At 41.0% G+C, this 20,374-nt stretch overlaps 2 protein-coding genes across 2 annotated transcripts; both read right to left on the bottom strand.

Annotated features, from left to right (window-relative positions):
• Window positions 1–1,015: 1,015 nt before the first annotated feature.
• On the bottom strand, window positions 1,016–2,916 carry LOC116098244 (vomeronasal type-1 receptor 53-like). The gene is made up of 2 exons (XM_031380921.1): window positions 2,873–2,916; window positions 1,016–1,979 (listed from the first exon to the last, which is right to left on the bottom strand). The coding sequence occupies exons 1-2, from the start codon at window positions 2,914–2,916 to the stop codon at window positions 1,016–1,018; spliced, it is 1,008 nt and encodes a 335-aa protein (XP_031236781.1).
• A 14,702-nt stretch (window positions 2,917–17,618) lies between these two features.
• Window positions 17,619–18,560, bottom strand: LOC116098245 (vomeronasal type-1 receptor 52-like). The gene has a single exon (XM_031380922.1). It carries the CDS (start codon window positions 18,558–18,560, stop codon window positions 17,619–17,621), a length of 942 nt encoding a protein of 313 aa, XP_031236782.1.
• Between the last annotated feature and the right edge of the window lie 1,814 nt (window positions 18,561–20,374).

The following is a 20,374-nucleotide window of genomic DNA, read 5'->3' on the forward strand; positions in this document are numbered from 1 at the left end:
TTTGTCTCTCTGGAGGGTACATGTTCAATATCTTCCTGGTGGACTAAATCTAACATTCCTTAGCAAGGAAAAGCCATGATCTGATTCCACATCCTGAAACCACCAGACAGGGACTATTCCTACCCTTCATCATTTTAAATCTGGCTATCTGAGCATCATTGTGCAAATGACAGTATGGATCTCTGCATATAATTTTGGCTGCATATGTGTATGTTTACTAGACCATGTGATAATCAACTCAAAGCAATGTTTCCTTATATATTTTGTCAAATATAAAAAAACTGAGGCAACTGAATTATTGGAAATGTCATAGATATCACATAGTTAAAGTAATGGAATGTGCCAGAGAGATGGCGCAGCACTTAAGTATCCTGCTCCTTAGAAGACTCAATATTGCCAGGCAGTGGTGGCGCACACCTTTAATCCCAGCACTTGGGAGGCAGAGACAGGCAGATTTCTGAGTTTGAGGCCAGCCTGGTCTCAAACTCAGTGAGAGTGAGTTCCAGGACATCCAGGGCTATACAGAGAAACCCTATCTCGAAAAAAAAAAATACTCAATATCTATAACCAACACACACACACACTGGATGGGTCACTGATGGAACTCCAGAATAACTGACACCTCTGAACTCCATGAGCACCTACACTCAAGTTTCTCTCTCTCCTTCTCTCTCTCTCACAAACACACCCAAACAAACACGGTTAGGTCATAAAAATATATCCTTCTTCAAAACTTAAATCCTATGTACTAACATTGATCAAATGAGAGCCGTCTCACAAATCTCCTTTAAAAACACATTGAGAGATAGAAACCTCATGCAATATCTGAGACTGTATGTGGTTTAATTTTCTTTTATATACTTGTAATCCACAGACAAAGTAAACAGATTTAACAGAAAAAAAGACAATTTCATGCTTCAATTTAAGCCATGGAATGTTCCTACACTGCCATGATCCATAGCTCAGATGACAACATACTAGATTATATTCAGGGTCCCTACCCATCTCTGAATAATCAAATATTTACTATTCTGCCACACATTGACCTCAAAAAATTATTTCTATGATTTTCAGTGTAAATAAACACAAAGGGGCTGACTGTGGCATAGCTATGGGACACAATAATTTGGACAAAGTAGAATATTGAGCAATCTTTGAACTTCATCCTTGAGTGGAAGATAACAGTGTTCAAAATGTAGAGAACCACAAAGAAGCTCATGAGCAGCATGATGGTCCTGGTGGCCCTTTGCTCTGGGGAGGCTTTTGAAGAAAGGCTGGTGCTATGAAGATGCCGGACCTGTTTCTTGTGCCTCCATAGAAGAATCACCATGTACCCACTGGACAGGGCCATGAGACCAATGAGAAAGGCTTCCCTGATGGCCATCAGTGTGGAAAACATGCTTTTTCTGAAGTAACTCAGAGGTAGAAGTGAGCAGGACTGAGTAACATACATAAAATTCTCTGAGGTCAAGTTGGGGGTAGCAAAAATAGATATAAAGAATTGACTGCTAAAAGACATATAGAGGATACAGAAGAAAAGAAAGACACCTGAGATGTGATGGGGAGATTTATGTTTAAACTTTGTTAAACAGGAGTTTCGTGGGCTGAGAGTGATGGTCCAAAGGACATTCAGCAGACAGGTAACAGAAACGGTGAGGCCCCTCAGAAGCCTGTGCAAATAGATTAGGGATTTGCATATGGTAGAATCCCATTTCCCCTGAGACATAAACATGTCCACAGCTATGAGGCCCATAGTTATAAGCATCATTAGTTGGGTTAGGGACAAAAACGCAATGTAGAGGTCAATGGGCTTAGGCCTGTTCTCACCAAGGAGCATGCAGAGGCGGACAAAAAAAAGGACACTATTAGCTGAGATCCCAACAATCACTTCAGAGAATAAGGTGATTTTCATGCTTGAGTCAGTGTGTAGTAACTTGGCTTTATTCATTGTATGTGTATAGGAAGAAAATAGCAACAAACTCAGGAGAAAAGAGAAAACACTTCATTATGTAATATGGCCTTCTTCACAAATTCCAAAGAACACCAAACTGGCAACAAGATTCTGACTCATCCCATTTCCATGTTACCAACTCAGGTCCAGCTCACATGACCTCAAAACTGTCCCCACTGTCACCACTGGCCTAATGCTTTCCAATGAAGGCTGAATTATGTGTACCATTGTGGAGCTACCTCTGAATATAAACTTTCTTGTACATTAAATATTTCTATGAGTTCTAAGAACCATTCCCACTCCTGGTCCATGAGTTTAGTTTGTTCTGGGGCAAGAGCTGCATCTCACTAGATTGTCAGACACACAATAGTTTTATTTATCTGGTGAACTGGAATGGAGAAGATTGCACAAACCTAGTAATGTGCCCTCCTGGAGGACAGTGTGCCCATGGGTTCCACTGCACAATGTCATTTTATTTTAGTGTCTGCTTTATTCTGCTCCTTACCTCCAGGCCAAATATTCATTCCCCATTCTCCATTCTCCATTCTTCTTCTCTCTCCCCCCTTCACTCTCTCCACAATTTATTTCCCTAACAGCATTTCTCTGTGTAGCCCTGGCTGTCCCGGAACTCACTCTGTAGACCAGATAGCCTCTAAACCAAAGATCTTCCTTCCTTACAAGTGATTGGGTTAAAAACTTGTGACAATACTGCCCCACAAGGACAAATATTCTCAATAAATCTCCAGAACAAATGATTACCAATTTGGTCTCTGATTCAAATTCTACCCACTGCCATTTCCTCAGAGTGTGACCTTAAGCACTCAGAGCTCCAGTCACCTCCTCTATAACATATGGACAGTCAGCCCTGTACCTGTGTGAGAGGACACTAGGTATGAGAGAACATGCTGTATACATACCCACCAAACATGGAACTGTTTCAGGCACAGAATGATTTTTACAAACATGGTAGCTGATGGTTTTCTCATGCAGTGTCTTATCATGTGGCCTGGGAGAGACAATTCAGCTCTGTTAATGACTGATCAACTCTTTCCCTGCCAGAAACAGAAAAGACAAAAATTATCAAAACAGTAGAATGATGGAGCCAGGTTCCCTTTCCAGTTTGAAATCCCGGTCTTTCTCTGAATTCTAAATGACTCTGCATCCAACGTATGACTTTAATGTCCTGCCATGATGTCTCTATGAAAAGACCCTGAGAATCAAATGTCAGTGTGAACATACACTTATTTTTCTCTCTCTTGTCATGTAAAATCATGGTGGAAAATAAAACTACAGTTATAGTAGACTTGAGGCCATCCCATTATAAGGTCATGATTAAATGAAAAGTATCATCCAGTCTTGAAGTATAGGCTCTACAGGAGTCTTCAATCTCTTTCTAGGTGCTGGAGGCTTCCCCAGACAGCATAGAAGCCAGGCCAAAGAACATGAGAAATGGGTATATTATGTAGAACTTACCATTTCCTATAATGAACTTTCAGTACATGTGAGGCTTATACTGTTGTTAAAAAAAAAAAAACCTTCCCAGATAAATAGTAATGAACTATCAACTGAAAATCAAGTGTATGAGATAAAATAATTTCATAGTTTTTGGTTCATACTGTACTATAATGTAGTATATTAAGAAGAAACAAAAATGTAAAGTTTTCTAAATATTTAATCAAGAACACTTCTCTTTGCAACAAAAGAAGGCTAATACATAAAAGTGTGGGTCCAAGTTTTTCCAAGCTAGTGCAGGAAACTGCCACGGTTGGTTCTGGGCCTCCTGGGCTTTGGGAAAGCTCTGAGACACTGCTCTTGGGAGTGGAAAATTAAGTCTAAAATGTGAGCAGGTGGAAGCTGATAATCCCTGACTCCCAGGCAGCTAGTCACCACTAGAAAACTACACAGAAAGTCAGGAATGGAATCTTGGGGGACGACTGGCCTGTGAGGAGACTGGAACCATTGAAGGCCTGCTGACTGAGGACAATGTCTAGCCCCAGTATGGGTCCTGGAGCTCCAGCTTAGCTCAGCTGAGAAGGAAGCAGTGGTTGTCTGGAAGCACAAAGAAGCCTTCTACAGGAGACTTAGGCAACAAGGCTCAGTAGGAGAGGGCCATCTTCTCGTTCCCAATGGCAGTGGTAGATGAGAGAGACAGTCCTTACTTCCAAACTGTTTATTGGTTGTTCATTGTGGAAAATGAGTGTGTACCTACTTCTCAGGGTGGCCCAGAGATGAAATGCTTTTGTGAGAAGAAGTATCTGGGAAGGGGAGCTTATTGGTCTCTAAGTACCTTATTAGCATGGAGAACTCGTTTGAGGATACATGACTGACTTAGGAAGCTTGGCATGTGTTCCAGGCCAAGAATCTGGCATGGAGCAAGGAGGCACCTACTGTCTCAGGTGGGAGTACATGATTTCAGGGTCTCAGACCTGCTCTACCTTACCAAAGTTCCTGGCATGATCCACTGTCCCACAGAAAATCACAATCAATGTACAGAGCTGTGGATCCCAGGCTCAGTGGATCCATCTACCAAAGAACTGCAGCCAAGGCTCAGAGAACACTGCAGAGATGGATGGAAAGACTGAAGAGCTGGGCGATCAGGGAGTTTGCTGTGACATTGTGTGTCCTGGTCATGTTAAGAAGATGTGGCTGCCTACACATGAGCTAAACAAGGACAACAATCAGACATGCCATGGTACAGGAAAGCCCATTACTCAGTCTACACAAAGAACTGCAGCAACTAAGGGAAGCCGAGAACAGGGGGAATCCTCTTCTCCAGGGGAGAGCACACCTCCTGGGTGTCCAAAACCAACATCAGCGCGGAACGCACACATACAGGTGACATTACACAGACTGAGCATGCTGTACTTATGCATTTAAACATGTGTATTATATAATAAAAGGAGGCCACAAAAGTAAAGGACAGCGTTAGGGGGTTATTTGGAAGACTTTTGAGGGAGACATGGGGACAGAAAATTCTATAATTGGGGGTCAGGGAAAAAAAAGAAAATTCTATAATTGTATGATAATCTTTTTTTAAAAAATCAAAGAATTAAAAAAATTAAGAAATAGGGAAAATGTTAAAATTGATAAACAAACATCTTCAGAAACTCCAGAGAATACAGTATGCTCTTATGGGGAAGGAACAGGAAGTTTCAGAGAAGCCCTGTCACAGACATGACAGGAGTTTTGTCACAGATGTCTGCTGTTATTATAGAAACCCTACAGTTCTTCAAGAGAGATTGTTCCTGACACTACCTGTGATGTGATGGATCCTATGAGGGAACAATGGATTGCAGGCCTCCTTGTCCAGAAGCTGTGATGGTCTCTTTGTAAGAAAAAGGATGATATCTTTCTGATTATCTGTTCTTATTGACAGGAGAAAATTAAGTTTGGAGAATTGTGGGAGCTAGTAGGAGAGACCAGACCTAGAAAAAGCAACAAAATCCAGGCATTCCCATTTCTTGAGTGCTTTGCAGTCATTTCTCCCAAGAAACAAGAGTCATCAATTCCTGTTCTTAGGCCCTGGGGAAACCACCACCAAGTTTACCATAGACTTGGTATTTCATAACTGGCAACCATGTTCCCTAGCTGAGACATCCTGGGTCAGAGCCCAAACTAAGGACAGCTGCTGAGATCCACTAGCTCTAGATGAACTGAGTGGGATGCAGCACACTGTGAGGCTGTACAGTGCAGCTTTGAAGATGCAGGTTCATTTCCTTGGAATGCTCCTCTCTCATATGTAGGGTTTTACTGCTGTGAACAGACACCATGCCCAAGGCAACTCTTGGAGCTAGCTAAAGGCTCAGAGGTTCAGTCCATTATCATCAAGGTGGGAGCATGGCAGCATCCCAGCAGGCATAGTGCAAGAGGAGCTGAGATTTCTACATCTTGTTCCAAAGGTAAACAGGACAAGACTCTTCCAGAAAGCTAGAATCAGGGTCTCAAATCCCACCACAAAGAGAACCACTTTCTTGAAAAAGGCCACACATCCTAATAGTGTTACTCCTTGGATCAAGCTTATTCAAACCACCTCATTTCACTCCTTGCCTCCCACATGCTTGTTCACACACATGAGTCTAAGGGAGCCATACATAGCCAGAGCATAATGAAAATTACATTTATTCATATTTTCAAAGTCCTCATAGTTTATAGCTAGCAGTCTCAACAAAGTAAAAAGTCCAAAGTCCAAAATCTCTTCTGAGATTCATCCAATCACTTAACTGTTATCCTCAAACCAAGATACGAAACAAAATGGGCAGAATCCAAATTGCATCTCTATGCCTTATATCAAAGTGATTATCAGATCTCCACTTTTTTTAATCTTTGTTGACTACAACAAACATATTTTTACTTGCCTGGTTCTACTTTCTGTTAGCTGATTTCCTCAGCAGATATCCCAGAACTATGGCAGTTCAATTATTTTGGGGTCTCTAAGGCAACTTCAAGGTTACATCTCTTGTTCCAGTGTCTGGGATCCATACTTAATCTTCTGAGATCCTCCAAAGGGCTTGGGTCACATATTAATAGTCTTCTCCCTCTGAAACCTCTAGAGACAGGCTTCCACAGTTCAAATCACCCTCAGCAACAAACCTATTAGGATGGTCCATAAGCCCCACTTACAGCATCTCACTGCACTTCAAACTAAAGTCTACATTCTTTCTAAAAAAAAAAAAAAAAAAAAAAAAAAAAAAAAAAAAAAAAAAAAAAAAAAAAAAGCATGGTGAGGACTATAACAGCAATGCTACAGTCCCTGATGCCAACTTCAGTCTTAGTAAAGGTTTTACTGATATGAAAAGACACCATGACCAGGGAAACTCTAATAAGGCAACATTTAATTAGCACAGCTTACAAGTTCACAGGTTCAGTCCATAATCATCAAAGTGGGAGCATGGCTTTATACAGACAGGCATAGTGCAGAAGGATCTGAGAGTTCTAGACCCCTGCCATAGGCAAACAATAAAACCCTGGCTTCCTGGCAGCTAGGGGGAGGTTTAAAGCCCATGCCCCCAGTGAAACACTTCTTCCAACAAGGCCATATGTACTGCAACAAGGCCATATCTCCTAAAAGTTCTGCTCTGTGGGCCAAGCATATTCAAATCTCTGAATTATTCAAACTAAAGAATTCAAGTCCAACAACAATACTAGACAAATACAGAGCTGAAGACATTACATTAAGATGTGGGTTTAAAGTTTCCTTGATAACATGAGATCTGTAGGAAAGAATAAGCCAGGAAATTCACCATGTGACTTAAGTGCTGATGCTGAAAAGCAATTTACATTAGAAAAAATGAATACAATCCAAAAATCTGTGGATATTCCAAAAGTGTGCAAAACTGATGAATTTTAGGAGTTACATAAAATGAGTACCCTTAGAAAAACCACATTCATTACCCATGCAAAACACAGTTCCCTGTGCTGAAGGGATGTAAGATCTCAGCTTCTCCATTGCAGATGCTGAAAACCCCACTGTTGCCAAGGAACAACTTCTCTATCTGCCTAGGACCAAACCACCTTGTGATTCTGCACTTAGATGCAGGGCTCTTACCCAGATAGATGTGGCAGGGGAGGACTCTGTGCCTGAGGAGATCCTACACAGGTTTGAATTAAGGAAATCTTTAATTCATGTCAGCAATTTGTAATTTTAGTGTCTGTAGAAAGTGAAAAGTTTTCACTGGAGAGCAGGGAGCCCTAGTATCCCAGTGGAGCATCTTCCCTGCCTTTGATCTTACTCCTTGTGATCTGGATAACAGCCATCTGGGGAGGGCTGGGCACAAACTTCATCTGAGTTATCTTGCAATACCTTCAGGAGGGATCAGAAAGTTTACACCAACTAGACAACTCTAACTTTTCTCATTTTGAAACTCGGGTATAATCAATCCCAAACCATTTCATACTTTGTGATGTGTCTGCTCTGGGGTAAGAGACTCCTGGGCCTCCCATGACTTCCCATTGACTCTGAGTCTTATGCCCTACAGTGTTAACAGGAAGCCTTTTGCTGTGTCAGTCCTTATGTGGAGTATCTCTACCATGTAGTATTGGTTCTGTATGACTTAATTTCCATATGTTCTGCTTCAAAATTCCAGCTTGAGTGGCACAAGTGAATTTAAAAAGAAATGATAGCAATGTGTAGAGAAGGAGAGGCATAGCTGGAGGCCTTTGGTCAGGCAGTCATGGGCCCATGAAAGCAGCTTAGTGCAGGTTTAACCTAAAATCCTATTACCACTTGCTGTTCACTCTCTGTTCTATGCATGGGTTCAAAATGTGAGCTCTCACTAAAAGGAACCCTTACCAGAATAAAATTTATCTGGAGGCTGAAAATGAATATCCAATTGAAGAAGGACATTGAGGTTATCATGAAAGGATGAAAAGTTTCCATCAGAAGTTGGACAAGGATCATTACTAATATCATGGTTAGACTTTAACTCCAAATTTCTATCAAAAGATGCTGTTATCAAAGATTGGTCTTCATGGAGATTTCAGGGGAAGTTATTTTGATGCCCAGAACACAGTGAAGAGTTGAAGGTGCTAAGCTCAGAAAACTGATGCATTTCCAGTGAAATCTTTGTTAGGTCTCAGTGATGACATGTTTTACAGAGCAAGCTTGATGCCTCCCCTTCATTCCCATAGTGTACTGTTCTACAAACATTAATGATGAGTCTCAAAGTGCCATGATGCTTTCAGCAGAGCCAACATGGGTTCATGATCTTCAAATCTAGGTTATAGATAAGCCTCATCCTTTTATAAACCACAGTCTAGGATATTTTCACTTGGAAGAAACTACAAATATACTAACTCTACATATAGAAGTCTCATCAAAAGATAGTAGAGCTCCCAGGGACTAAACCACCAACCAAAGAGTACACATGGTGGGACTAATGGCTCCAGCAACATATGTATAGCAGAGGATGGCCAAGTCGGTCATCAATGGGAGGAAAGGCCCTTGGCCCTGTGAAGGTTCTATGTCCCAGTGTAGGAGAATGCCAGGGCCAGTAAGCAGGAGAGGGTTGGGTGGTGAGCAGGGGGAGGGAGGAGGGAGCAGAGGTTTGTTTTTGTTTATTTTTTTTTTGAGGAGAACCTGGGAAAGGAGATAGTATATGATATGTAAATAAAGAAAACATCTAATAAAAAAAGAGATAGTAGATAAAGGCTTTACTAATAATCATAACAGACAGATGAGCTTGATGCTTGCATCTTCATTGTTTATCGTTTTTCTAATAAAGGTAGCCAACATTTATTAACTTTTGTTACAGTCAGTCAAAATTACCTCTGTTTTACCATATTTATTCATCAAATCCTCATTCACAATGAATTAAGCTCTACTAAAAGAGACATTTACTGACGACTAAACTAGAGCAGTTTGAACAACTTGGCAAACTCAACAACTAGTGAATAGGATGCTAAAAATCCCTTGTTCTAAGTATGTTATGTAGGAGTTTCCTTCAGAGTTAAAAGGTTTCCATCTAAGAGGGAAACTTTCTTAGTAATAGAATGAAAGTGAAACAACTAGATATTTTAGGACAGGATGCTTACAAGGAGGTGAGACAACAAGATGTTCTAGGGAAGATATCCTCACCCTTCCTAACACTGCAACACTTTAATACAGTTCTATATGTTGTAGGGTGCTCCACCCATAAAATTATTTTTGTTGCTACTTAAAAATTGTAATTTTGTTATTGTTATGAATCTTTTTATTTATCATAATTTTTGTTTTCATTTAAATTTTATTATTGTAATGAGAATCTATTCTAAGAATTACCTGGCAATACGGAAGCATATGGCTAACGTGCTGATATAGGAAATAAAAGGTGGGACATTCAGAGAGAGAGAGAGAGAGAGAGAGAGAGAGAGAGAGCAGACACACTGTCTAGCTCAGCCTACATGGAGCTCAGCAGCCTGACATCTTGGCACACTGACATCTATTACTATGACTGGCACAGTGTCCCAGCCTGTATCTGAGGTGTGTCAGAAACACTGAAGGAGAAGGAAATTCTCATGGGGATGAAAGGACAGAGAAGGATAATCTGAAGACTTGCTAAAAATTGTGTTTAAGTATCAAGGAAAGGAGAAAGAGCACTAAGAATTAATTCTTACTCTTTAAGGAAATTTCTTAGTCACCATGCATGTAAGATTCAAACAGAAGCAGTATTAAGCTACTGAACTTGGTGCACACTAAAAAAAAAATCAAAGACAGGAGTTCTCAGTCTCTTATTCCAGCTGCCATGCCTGCTGCTTGCTTGCATGCATTCTCATCATGATGAGCCATTAGCCAAATGAATTGGAACATTACTAAGAGGTTAAGAAAGATTTACATCATGAATGGTTCTGTAGGAAACCTGAAAGTGTCAAATGAATGTGTGTAATTTGATGTTGGCAAAGCTCTGACAATGACCTTTGGCTTAGACCCATTGTAAGGGGGCAAACCTTCCCTAGGTAAAGCTCAGTGGATGGCAAAGCCTTCCTCTGGTCTGAATAGCAATGTTCTCAGTGTGTGCAGAGAGTACTCACCATAGCTTACACTTCCCCAGATGTTTACAGCCTGAAGACTGCCACCTACAGAGACAGGTACTCCTGAGAGCAGCTAAACCTGCCTTCCTCCTCAACTGTATACAATAACCTACTTCCTTTTTTATCTGTTTGCAATAATACCACTTCCTTTTTCAACTGAGTATAATATACACAATGATGGGGTGTTGAACATTGTCCATTATAGATACCAATCCAATCTCAGCTTTTCTGTATGTGTTTGTGTGTCTATCCTTTCTTCATTTTTTCACTACTCCTAGATGGCTGGGACCCAAGCTTTGGAATGAAGTGGATCAAAGTGAATTTCAACATTAGCACAAAACTAGGCTTACATTAAAACCTCATCTATGCATATGCTATCAAATCAAAGAATGAAAGTAAGGACCTGAATGAAAGGAGAGGATGATCACTCTCCACCTCATTAGAGATGCAGAGAATGATTGGTTTTCCGAAACAGGATTTCTCTGCATAGGAGGATCATTCCAATATGTAGTAGTATAGATCAGTAAAAGTCAGTATGGAAGCCCCTCCTCCACAGTCAACTGTTTGTAAAATCCAGAACTGAACCTGAAGGATGCTAGGTTACCACAGCACAGAATTTCCACTACCAAACAAACTAGAAGACAAGGATAGTAGCAGGGAGAGTTTTGTTCTAGCCTGGGATTGGGAAAATAGGATAGAATTTCTGTCTCGAGAACACTTTCCCAAAGGGAAACATTTTAATGTGTTTGTGGACTAATAGAATGTTACAGCACTTGCCAGAGTGTATGTCCCCATCCTTCTTTCAAAACCAGCTTTGAAATAACCATATGAGTCCTTGGGAGAACACTAGTTTTAAAGAAGGGGAGAGTTCCACAACTCTTCCTCCTCAGCTTAGAAAAGAACCTCATAAAGGGGTAGACAGAGACTAGACAACACAGAGATAGTATGACATCACTGTGGCCCAGGAAAGGGAAGGTATTTCCAGGTGCTGAAGATGTCTGTTCTTTATGTGTATCATTATTGTCTTTCTGTAATTCTTTTAAAAGTGATATTACATGGCGTAGAGTCAAAATAGTGGGATGTGAGAGGTGCATCAGGCTCTGTTAGGAGACATGAGTCTCTGAACTGCTAGTAACCGGTCACTTTGGTAGGCAACTAACTACTTAGAAGAAAGTTACCTGCTAAGAAACAAAGACATACTACCATCCCCTTCCTTAAGAGTAAATATACATGGGCATATCAACACCATGAACAGAAAAGAGCCTTTGGGAACATATGAAGCCTACTTTAGTATGAAAAGCCAGACTCTCATCCCTGAACAGTGATTTCCTCCATGACAGTGTGGCCATTGCTCACTTTTGCAGTTGAGAATTCCTCATGCTATCCTTTAATAAACTCTTGCTGTCATCTACTCTACGCTCTATGAGAAGTCATGCAATTGAAATCAACAGGTTCAGGGAGCCCAAGGAAAACCATAGTGTGATCCTGAAAACACATCCTCCACGATATTCTAACATTGGTCCCAGAGAAGACATAGCAAAGATAAGCACAGGTGTGCATCCGATCCTTGCATTCAGTGTCCTATGGCTTTTAGTTTTGACATTGTGCACTGAAAGAAGCTGCTAGGATACAGTTTTGCATTAGAGTGGTTTTCAGCACAAAGGATTTTTTTAATGGAAGTACTTCGTAAAACGGCATGAGTGTAAATGGCTTTAAACATCTTTTCTGACTGCATTGTTGTCTGTGGGAGCACGCTAAGACCCACCAGCATCATTCAAGTTGCTCCATATCCTGGTTTGCTTTTCTGTTACTGTGGTAAAATACTATGACCAAAAGCAACTTGGAGTGATTTAATTTGTTTTAACTTCCAAGCTGTAAGCCACTGGTGAAGGAAGCCAGGGGAGGAGCTCAAGCAGGAACTGAAACAGAAGCTACAGAAGAAGGCTGCCTACTGGCTTTCTACCCCTGGCTTCCTTAGCTCCCTTTCTTATTGAGAACCCCACAGGTGACTCTAAACTGCATCAAGTTGACTATTGACTATAACTAGAAGATTTTGTCTGAGATATGGGCAAGATCTGATGAGGTACCATAGACCCAGAACTGACACCAAAGCCAGGAAGGGCTTGAAGGAGATTTGGATGCCTCACCCGGGGCATTGCTCACCTCTCCCTGCTTATATTCACTTTCTATCCTTGAAACTCATACTAAATCCCCTGTCCTCAACCACAGATAAAAGCCATGGCTTTTTTTTTACTTAGTTGTGTTTACTTAGCTATTTACACACAGATTCCTCCAATTTGGAAACAATTTGGAATTCACAGAAAATGTGTTGGTGGCTAAAGACCTCTTACTCTGTAAACTGACTTTATGTACTTGATTGCTTCTGGCTTCATGTTGTGAGGGAGGAGGAGTACCATTCACTCTCATTTGTCAGGCACCAGGATACCAGGTAAAATCCAGGGAGCATTTGGAGTGTCTAGTGGTCTTCCAAAGAGTCTAGCACCCTTGGCTGTTGACCTCCATAATTTACATTTGTGCTTGCTATTGCACGTGCTGAGATTGGAGCCTTTCCTAACTTGGCACTAGCTATGTACAGTTGGTGCCAGAAAGAGCCTTGTTGACATCAGTAGAAAAACAAGACAAAATGCAGAACAGGTACTGCAGTAGATGCCAAGGAAGATTTTGAGCTCTTTTCCCTATTGGGTCTACTACTAGGTTTGCATAGGGCTGGCCTCTGAAAAGTATAAGAGGGGGATTCCTACACTCAAAATTCTGGAGCACTCCAGGCAGAAGCAGGGAAACATTTCCCACAGGTGAGGAAATATGATGTGCCTGAACCTGTGGGTAGGAAGGAAATCCTTAACTACATCTATTTTCCATAGCACTTTGGACCTCACAATTCAGTTGGGTACTCACTTGGGCATCTATTACAGCAACCTTCTGCGTTCACCAGTCTCTCCCCATCTCAAATCTACCTCCTTAACTTCTCTTCCTCTTCTTCCTTCTAAACTGGCTAGTCCCAGGGGTAAGGTATAACCAAGACTTACACAAAATAGGCAGGAGTCCTGGCACAGGACCATCACCTCTGCACTCTAGAGTTCAAGGGAGAAGATATATTAGTGTTCTAGGCCAATAGTTTCTCCTAAACAAACCATGCCCATAAGGCTTAGAGAGAAAGGGGGCATGTGAGACACCTTTTATTATTTTCTTCACCTCCAAAAATATGTATGTAACACATGTGTGTGTTTGACAGGGAACAAGCTCTCTCCTGCATCTTATTTCCCCAGACCTGAAGGAGCCAGCAAACCTAGGGTGCAGGGGGTAAACTCAGGAGATATCTAATTAAAAACTGACTACAAGGCACAGGTAGTGTTGCCTATTGGCCTGCAGAGATAATATGACCTCACTGGTAGCTCAGGCTATGCCTTGGGTGATCAAGAGGCAACAATGGCTTCTCCTGTTCAACCCAAAGACATCATGGTTTTCTTTCCTTCAGGTTTCCTGGGCTACACAGCAGCAGCTGTCCCAGTTGTCACCAAGTTGTGCAATCCAAAAGGCATTGTAGGGGGCATGTGCTCTCATCTGAGCAATTCATTAGTAGTCTGGAGTAGGTGAGGGAAGCCTGTACATCATGACTCTTTGCAGTCGCAGACTCAAAAGTGTCCAGGGCCTTGGGCAATGGACTTAAAACAGGAAGGTGATTCTGGTTCTAGAGAGAAGGCTAGGTGAGGAGAAACTGCTTGGAAACCTGAGGGCCTTCATCTTCCATCTATCAACCACTGCAGGGAAATCCTGGGAGCTGTAGAAGAAATCTAGACAAACACTGAATAGGGAACCTCTTTTTAGTGATATTAGTTCCCTGGCTTTTGGGTTTTTTTGTTTTGTATTGTTATGTTCTGTTTGTTGTTCTTATCAGAAGCATCTTAAGGAAAGTGTTTATTTTGGCTCATAATTTTGAAGTGCAGGACATCATGGTGGGGATGACATTACAGCAGGAACATGAAGCAACTGGTAAAATTTCCACATTCGAGGAGCAGTGATGAATGCTGATACTATGCTGCTTTCTCCTTTATACCCAGCCCAGAGAGGGGGAATGTCCAGAGTTATGGTGTGTCTTCCCACCAAAAGAAAACTACTCAAGAGACTTTGCCACAGACATGCCTGGAACATACTTAGAATCCTGCTAAGTATGTTCTTAAAGTTCTTAAAGTTGACACTATTCACTATCATACTCATGCCCAACACAGGGCTCCTGAGCTGTGGCAACAATACCAAGTTCTGGCATGTTCCTTCCCTTATTCATGCCTTCCTGAACAGCATTTGTGTGACCATGCACAGGAAAGTCATAGAAACCCAAGGAACATAAAATTGGACATTTTTACCTATAGAAAAGACTCTTCCTCTGCTTGTGAAGCTTCTGAGGAGGCCAGAGCAGCTTGAACAGGGGTAAAGAGATGGCTGGTCAGGCTCTGGTGCATCTATCCCAGCCTCAGAGATCTATGGACAGATTTAATGAGAGACAGGCTGCTACTAGTTTTATTTTCTGGGCTTAGAATTTTGTCCCCACAGCCTGAACACAAAAAACCAGAAAAGAGAGCAAGGTAGGAATACAATACTTGATAATTTTTACAAGTGACCCTAGAAGAAAATTCCCTCAGGGGGCAGTGTGGCATGCTATTATGCTCACCAGGCCACCATGGATCAGGATCCTCTGTTTCCATTTCAAAGTCTTACTTAAGAATGCTCTGCAAGGACAGGGGAAGAAGGCTAAACCAAAAGTTACCTTTAGAGTTCTCAAGGCCCAGAACCATCATAGCTAGTTCAACCCTGTCCTAATAACTTGCTTAGGGAGCACTCACTGTATACAAAATACCTATTCTCTAGTACTTAATTCCTCAGCACCCTGGGAAGTAAGCACTTCCCTCCCAGTTTGAGAAACAAGTAACAAGGGTTCTTTAAGGCTGAAAATGTTCATGGTTCCATCAATACATAACAGAGCTAGGCTTATGATCCATTCTGATCTATCATAGAACTATAGCCCTTGACAAGTACTCTAGAAGAGTGACTACATTCTAGTTTCTATATAATGTCAATGTCTGTGTCTTGCTCCCCAGCACATCTTAATGGATAGAGATGAAGTCTAAAGAGAAAAAAAAGATAGAGCTAAAGAGAAACAATGGGCTCATGTCAATAGATGCAGAAAAGGCCCTTGTGAAAGTCTAACAACTTTTCATGAAAAAAGAAGGCAGAAGAATATGCACTTACTTCCATATGATAATGACTATATTTGACAAATCTACAGTCAACATTGTACTACATTGGTGAACCTCAAACGTGTTCACTAAAATGAAGAGTGAGAATAGCATGCCACCTTCTCTACTTATTTACTGCAATCCATCAAGGCTTAGTTAGAGCAAGAACACTTAAGAATGAGATAAGGAGCTGGGCAATAGTGGTGCATGCCTTTAATCCCAGCACTTGGGAGGCAGAGGCAAGTGGATTTCTGAGTTCAAGGCCAGCCTGTTCTACAGAGTGAGTTCCAGGACAGCCAGAACTATACAGAGAAACACTGTCTCAAAAATAAAAAATGAGATAAGGGAGATAGAAATGAAAAAGTCAAGCTATTTGTAACTATATACATAAAAGAACTTTAGAACATATTTGGCCACATAGAGCTCCACAAAGGAAGAGGATCCACAATTAAATATGTACAGCTTTCCTGTGTAGTGATAACAAATCTGTTGAGAATGAATCCCATTCTCAAGAATCTAAAGTAAGGGAAGAATTAAATAGGTAACTTGCCTTGGGTTAAATCTAACCAAGGATGTGAAGGAAATACACAATAAACATTTTTAAACACCAAAAAGAAAAAAGAAAAGAAAATAGAAAGGATTCCTCATGCTCCTGAACTTACAGGATTAATGTTGTGTGTAAATGGCTCTGCTATCAAAAGTCACCCACAGACTAGATGCAATCCCCATCAGTATTCCAAAGCCACACTTCATAGAAACAGCAAATATATCCAAGGATTTGTGTGAAAATCAAAGTATAATGCACTGTGAACACTTAGCAATACAAATAATTTGGATATCAGGAACTGGAGATAAATCTAATCAGTTACCAGCACTGGCCACTTTTTGAGAAAGTCCAGCTCAGTTCCTAGCACCTACGTAAGGCTGTCAAATGTCTGTGACTCTAGCTCTGGACTATCGAGTACTTGCATCTAATTTCAATCAGTCGCAAAACAAGCAGGCAGTGAACATACATATAAACAGGAAAAATGCTCATAAATTTTAAAACTCAGTTTTTAAAAACTGAGAGAAATGAAGATTCAGCAAGGTTCATTCACCCACCCAGAGTCACAGAGCAAGTCCATTTTGGATCTCGAATGTGTGCTTGCATCTCTTTATCCAAGAGGACTCTGTTCCCCCCAGAGAAGAGTGGCTTCATAAAGCAAAGGGCAGGGGACAAAGGCCACCTCCTCTGCCAGGCCAACACCTTTGCCACACCAGCCCCCATGTTCTTTCAGGAAATCTGGTGACAAATGGATGGTAATGTCCTGTACACAAGATTAGGACAGAAGCCCAGCACACTGTAGGAAGGGATGGGCAAGGGATGATCATTTTCCAGTGCCCTCCATGCTGTGGGCTTCCTCTTCCCCACCTGAGCTATGCCTGTTGTATGAGCGTTAACATGCTCATGAAGACACTGTGCAGTGTTCAGACTTCCCCCTTGGCATCAGTTGGGTATTTATCAAATGGGTGCCTTGCTTTTCCTCTAAGAGTTCCTCTCCCCTAGATTCCTTGTGTAGAATCTTTTACAGTAGATATTTTGGTCCTTGGTTTTCTTACATATGTTTAGTTTCTTAAGCCTCCAGTCTTCTCTGGAAATACCTAATCTTTCATGCTTTGCTCCTATGCAAACTCTTGATATATTGACATCAGGTATTATAAAATACTATCTTCTAATTCTGAGACCAAAACACAGGAGTAGGCCACCCTAGATGAATGGATTCTCTTCAGAGTATGGTCCATAGCTCTATTTGTCCAGATCTTATATTACTGAATGTAAAGTACCTAGAGGACAAAATCAAACTTGCATGTAATTTCTGTCCACATAGCTCTGGTGCCAATATGCTAGCTCATCGTGAGAAAACTTGCCATCACAGAAAATCAAACTTTACAGCCCTCTCATACATGGATATCAACAGGTTAGTTATACGTTTTTCATTACTGAGAATGAGCAGAGGACTGACTGAGGCATAGCTATGAGCTACAAGGATCTGGACACAATACAGCAATGGATTTCCCTGGAATATAGTTCTTGAGTAGGAGATGATACTGTCAAAAGTTGAGATCACAAGGAATAGGCTCATAAGCATTAGAATGGTCCAGAGGGCTCTTTGCTCTGGAGTTGCTTTGGGAGAAAGGTTTGAGTTCTGAAGACGCTGGGATCGAGTCTTGTGCCTGCACAAGAGAGTCGCCATGTAGCAAGTCGAGAGGCCCATGAGACCAACAACGAAGACATTCCTGAAAGCCAACGGTGTGGAAAATGTGTGTTGCATTGAAGGACTCATGGGTCGAAAAGAGCAAGAATTTGTGATATATAGAAGATTAACAGAGGTGAGATTTCCTGTGGCAATAGCTGCTATTAAAATATGGCTGCTGATGGATGTATAGAAGATACTCAGTAAAATAAAGAAACATGAGAGCTCATGTGGAGAATTGTGTTTGAACTTTGCTAAATAAGAGCTTTGAGGGCAGAGGATGATAGCCTGGAAGACACTCAACAGGCAGGTGGCACAAACAGAGAGGCTCCTTAACAACCTGTGCAAGAAAATGACAAGTTTACATGTGAAAACATCCCATCCTCCTGAAGACATAAAAAAGTCCTCTGTTATATATGCTGCAAGTAACAGCATTGCTAGGTATATTAGGGCCACAAGGCCAATGGGCAGGTCAGTTAGTCTGGGTCTGTGCCCACGAATAAACATGAAGGTGTGGAAGAGGAGAAGGCAGCTGTTGGCTGAGATCCCAAGGCCTATCTCAGAGAAGAAGGCATTTCTAATGTAAACACTACAGTACAGTTTAATGTCTTCATTCATATTAAGCTGGGTAGAAGCACATAGTAGCTGTCTAAGGAGAAAATGAGAAACTACTTTGTTACATATTGCCTTCTACATCCAGAAAAGGAACATTAACCTGAATGTGTACAGATGCATCCCAATTTATCCTCAACTGAATAGAATTTCAGCTCTCACATCATCCAGAATCCTTCCCTACTCTTACATATTTTCTAACCCTCCACAACATTGGATAGCTTAAGTTTTCCATTGTAAAACTCTAACAGGTTTTGTTCTACAATAAAATTCCATACATTATAAAAAATATTTGCGTTCTTATTACCTCTTATGTCCATTTACCTGGGCAATGCCAAATGTGGTTTTGATTTGTATGCTCTTGGTCATCAAGCATGTAATAGTTCTGTATTTTCAGTGAACCTGAAGGGAGAAGATTTCACAAAATTGTATGAGAGGTTTCTGTGGAAAGAAAACTCAAAGAGTTACTTCATTAGGCATTCTCTTTACCTTTTCTTTTATTAACAGGCCAAATATTCTTATTATAATTACACCTAAAATGCTGGTTAAGTGTGAACTCAGAATTCATTCTGTTTCAGGTTGTATCCACAGTCAGGTTGTGCATGCGCACACACACACACACACACACACACACACACATATACATCTGAGTACTCTGAGGCCAGGTTGGAATCACATCCTCTAAAACATGTGGATACTCTTGGGCCAGTGTCAGAGAAAATCTAGGTGTGAAGGAAGATGTGCTATACACACCAAATGTGGAAGTGTTTCCTGGATATCCTGATCTCCATGGAAATGTCAGCCACTGGACTTATTCTCATATTGTTTCTGATAGGGCAAATTAGCACAGCCCTGTTAAAACTGTTCAGTTGAAACAGAGAAGATGAAAATTACTAAACAGAAGAATGGTGGTACTGTCCATGTCTTGAGAGTTCTGACAGCACTTTAGGCCAATTATTTGAATCCTCCTTTGGAAGTCTATATCTCATTAAGATCTCCAGAAAATCAAAACCACAAGCCTCTGTGATAAGAGCCTGGTCATCAGACACTGGCAGGGACTGCCCTGTTGTTTCCTTTGAAAGAAGCAGGACAGAGTAGGTAACAGCTGCAGCTATAGTTGATCCAGAACTGTTCCACACAAAACAAAAACATTTTCTATTGTCAAATAAATTGAAATACATGATAATTCAGTGAGTAGAACACAGGAGAAAGGATTAATTGAACCTCTCTAGTGTTTCTTCAGGAAGCTGGATACCTGTATTTATAGAAGGAAGTGGGAACTTTGTGTCTTAAGTGAGTACTCATAGTTCTAGTTACCACAGAGGCATGGTGATCTTGGGAACTCTTTCTAATAAGCAGAGCAGGTGCTGAAGCTTGATACCACAATTTCCCAATGTCTGAATTTGGGTTGAGAACAAAAAGCATTCATCAGCGAACACTGGTAGGATCATTGCAGTCATGTGCAGTTGTCCTTTGTTGGACTAGTTTAAAATCTGCCACCTGTGTATCAGGATCAAGACAAGTTGTGGGTTCACATTAACCTCTTAACTAAACTTCTTTGAAAGACATAGTTTAATATGATGCTGAAAACTAAATTTGAAGGAGAAAATGGGACAAGGCTCAATTACATCACATTTAACACACACACACACACACACACACACACACACACACACACACCAAGATTCAAACATTTTCATATGAGTGAAATTGGAAGGTATATTTTATTTGTTAAGTGAGACAGAGAGAAAAGATTACCAGAATAAAACACTTTGTATTCCTGGGCCTTAGGATCATGTCCACTGTGCATTTAACAATTA

Source organism: Mastomys coucha, unplaced genomic scaffold (genome assembly GCF_008632895.1).
Source record: "Mastomys coucha isolate ucsf_1 unplaced genomic scaffold, UCSF_Mcou_1 pScaffold20, whole genome shotgun sequence".
Taxonomy (NCBI): Eukaryota; Metazoa; Chordata; class Mammalia; order Rodentia; family Muridae; genus Mastomys; species Mastomys coucha.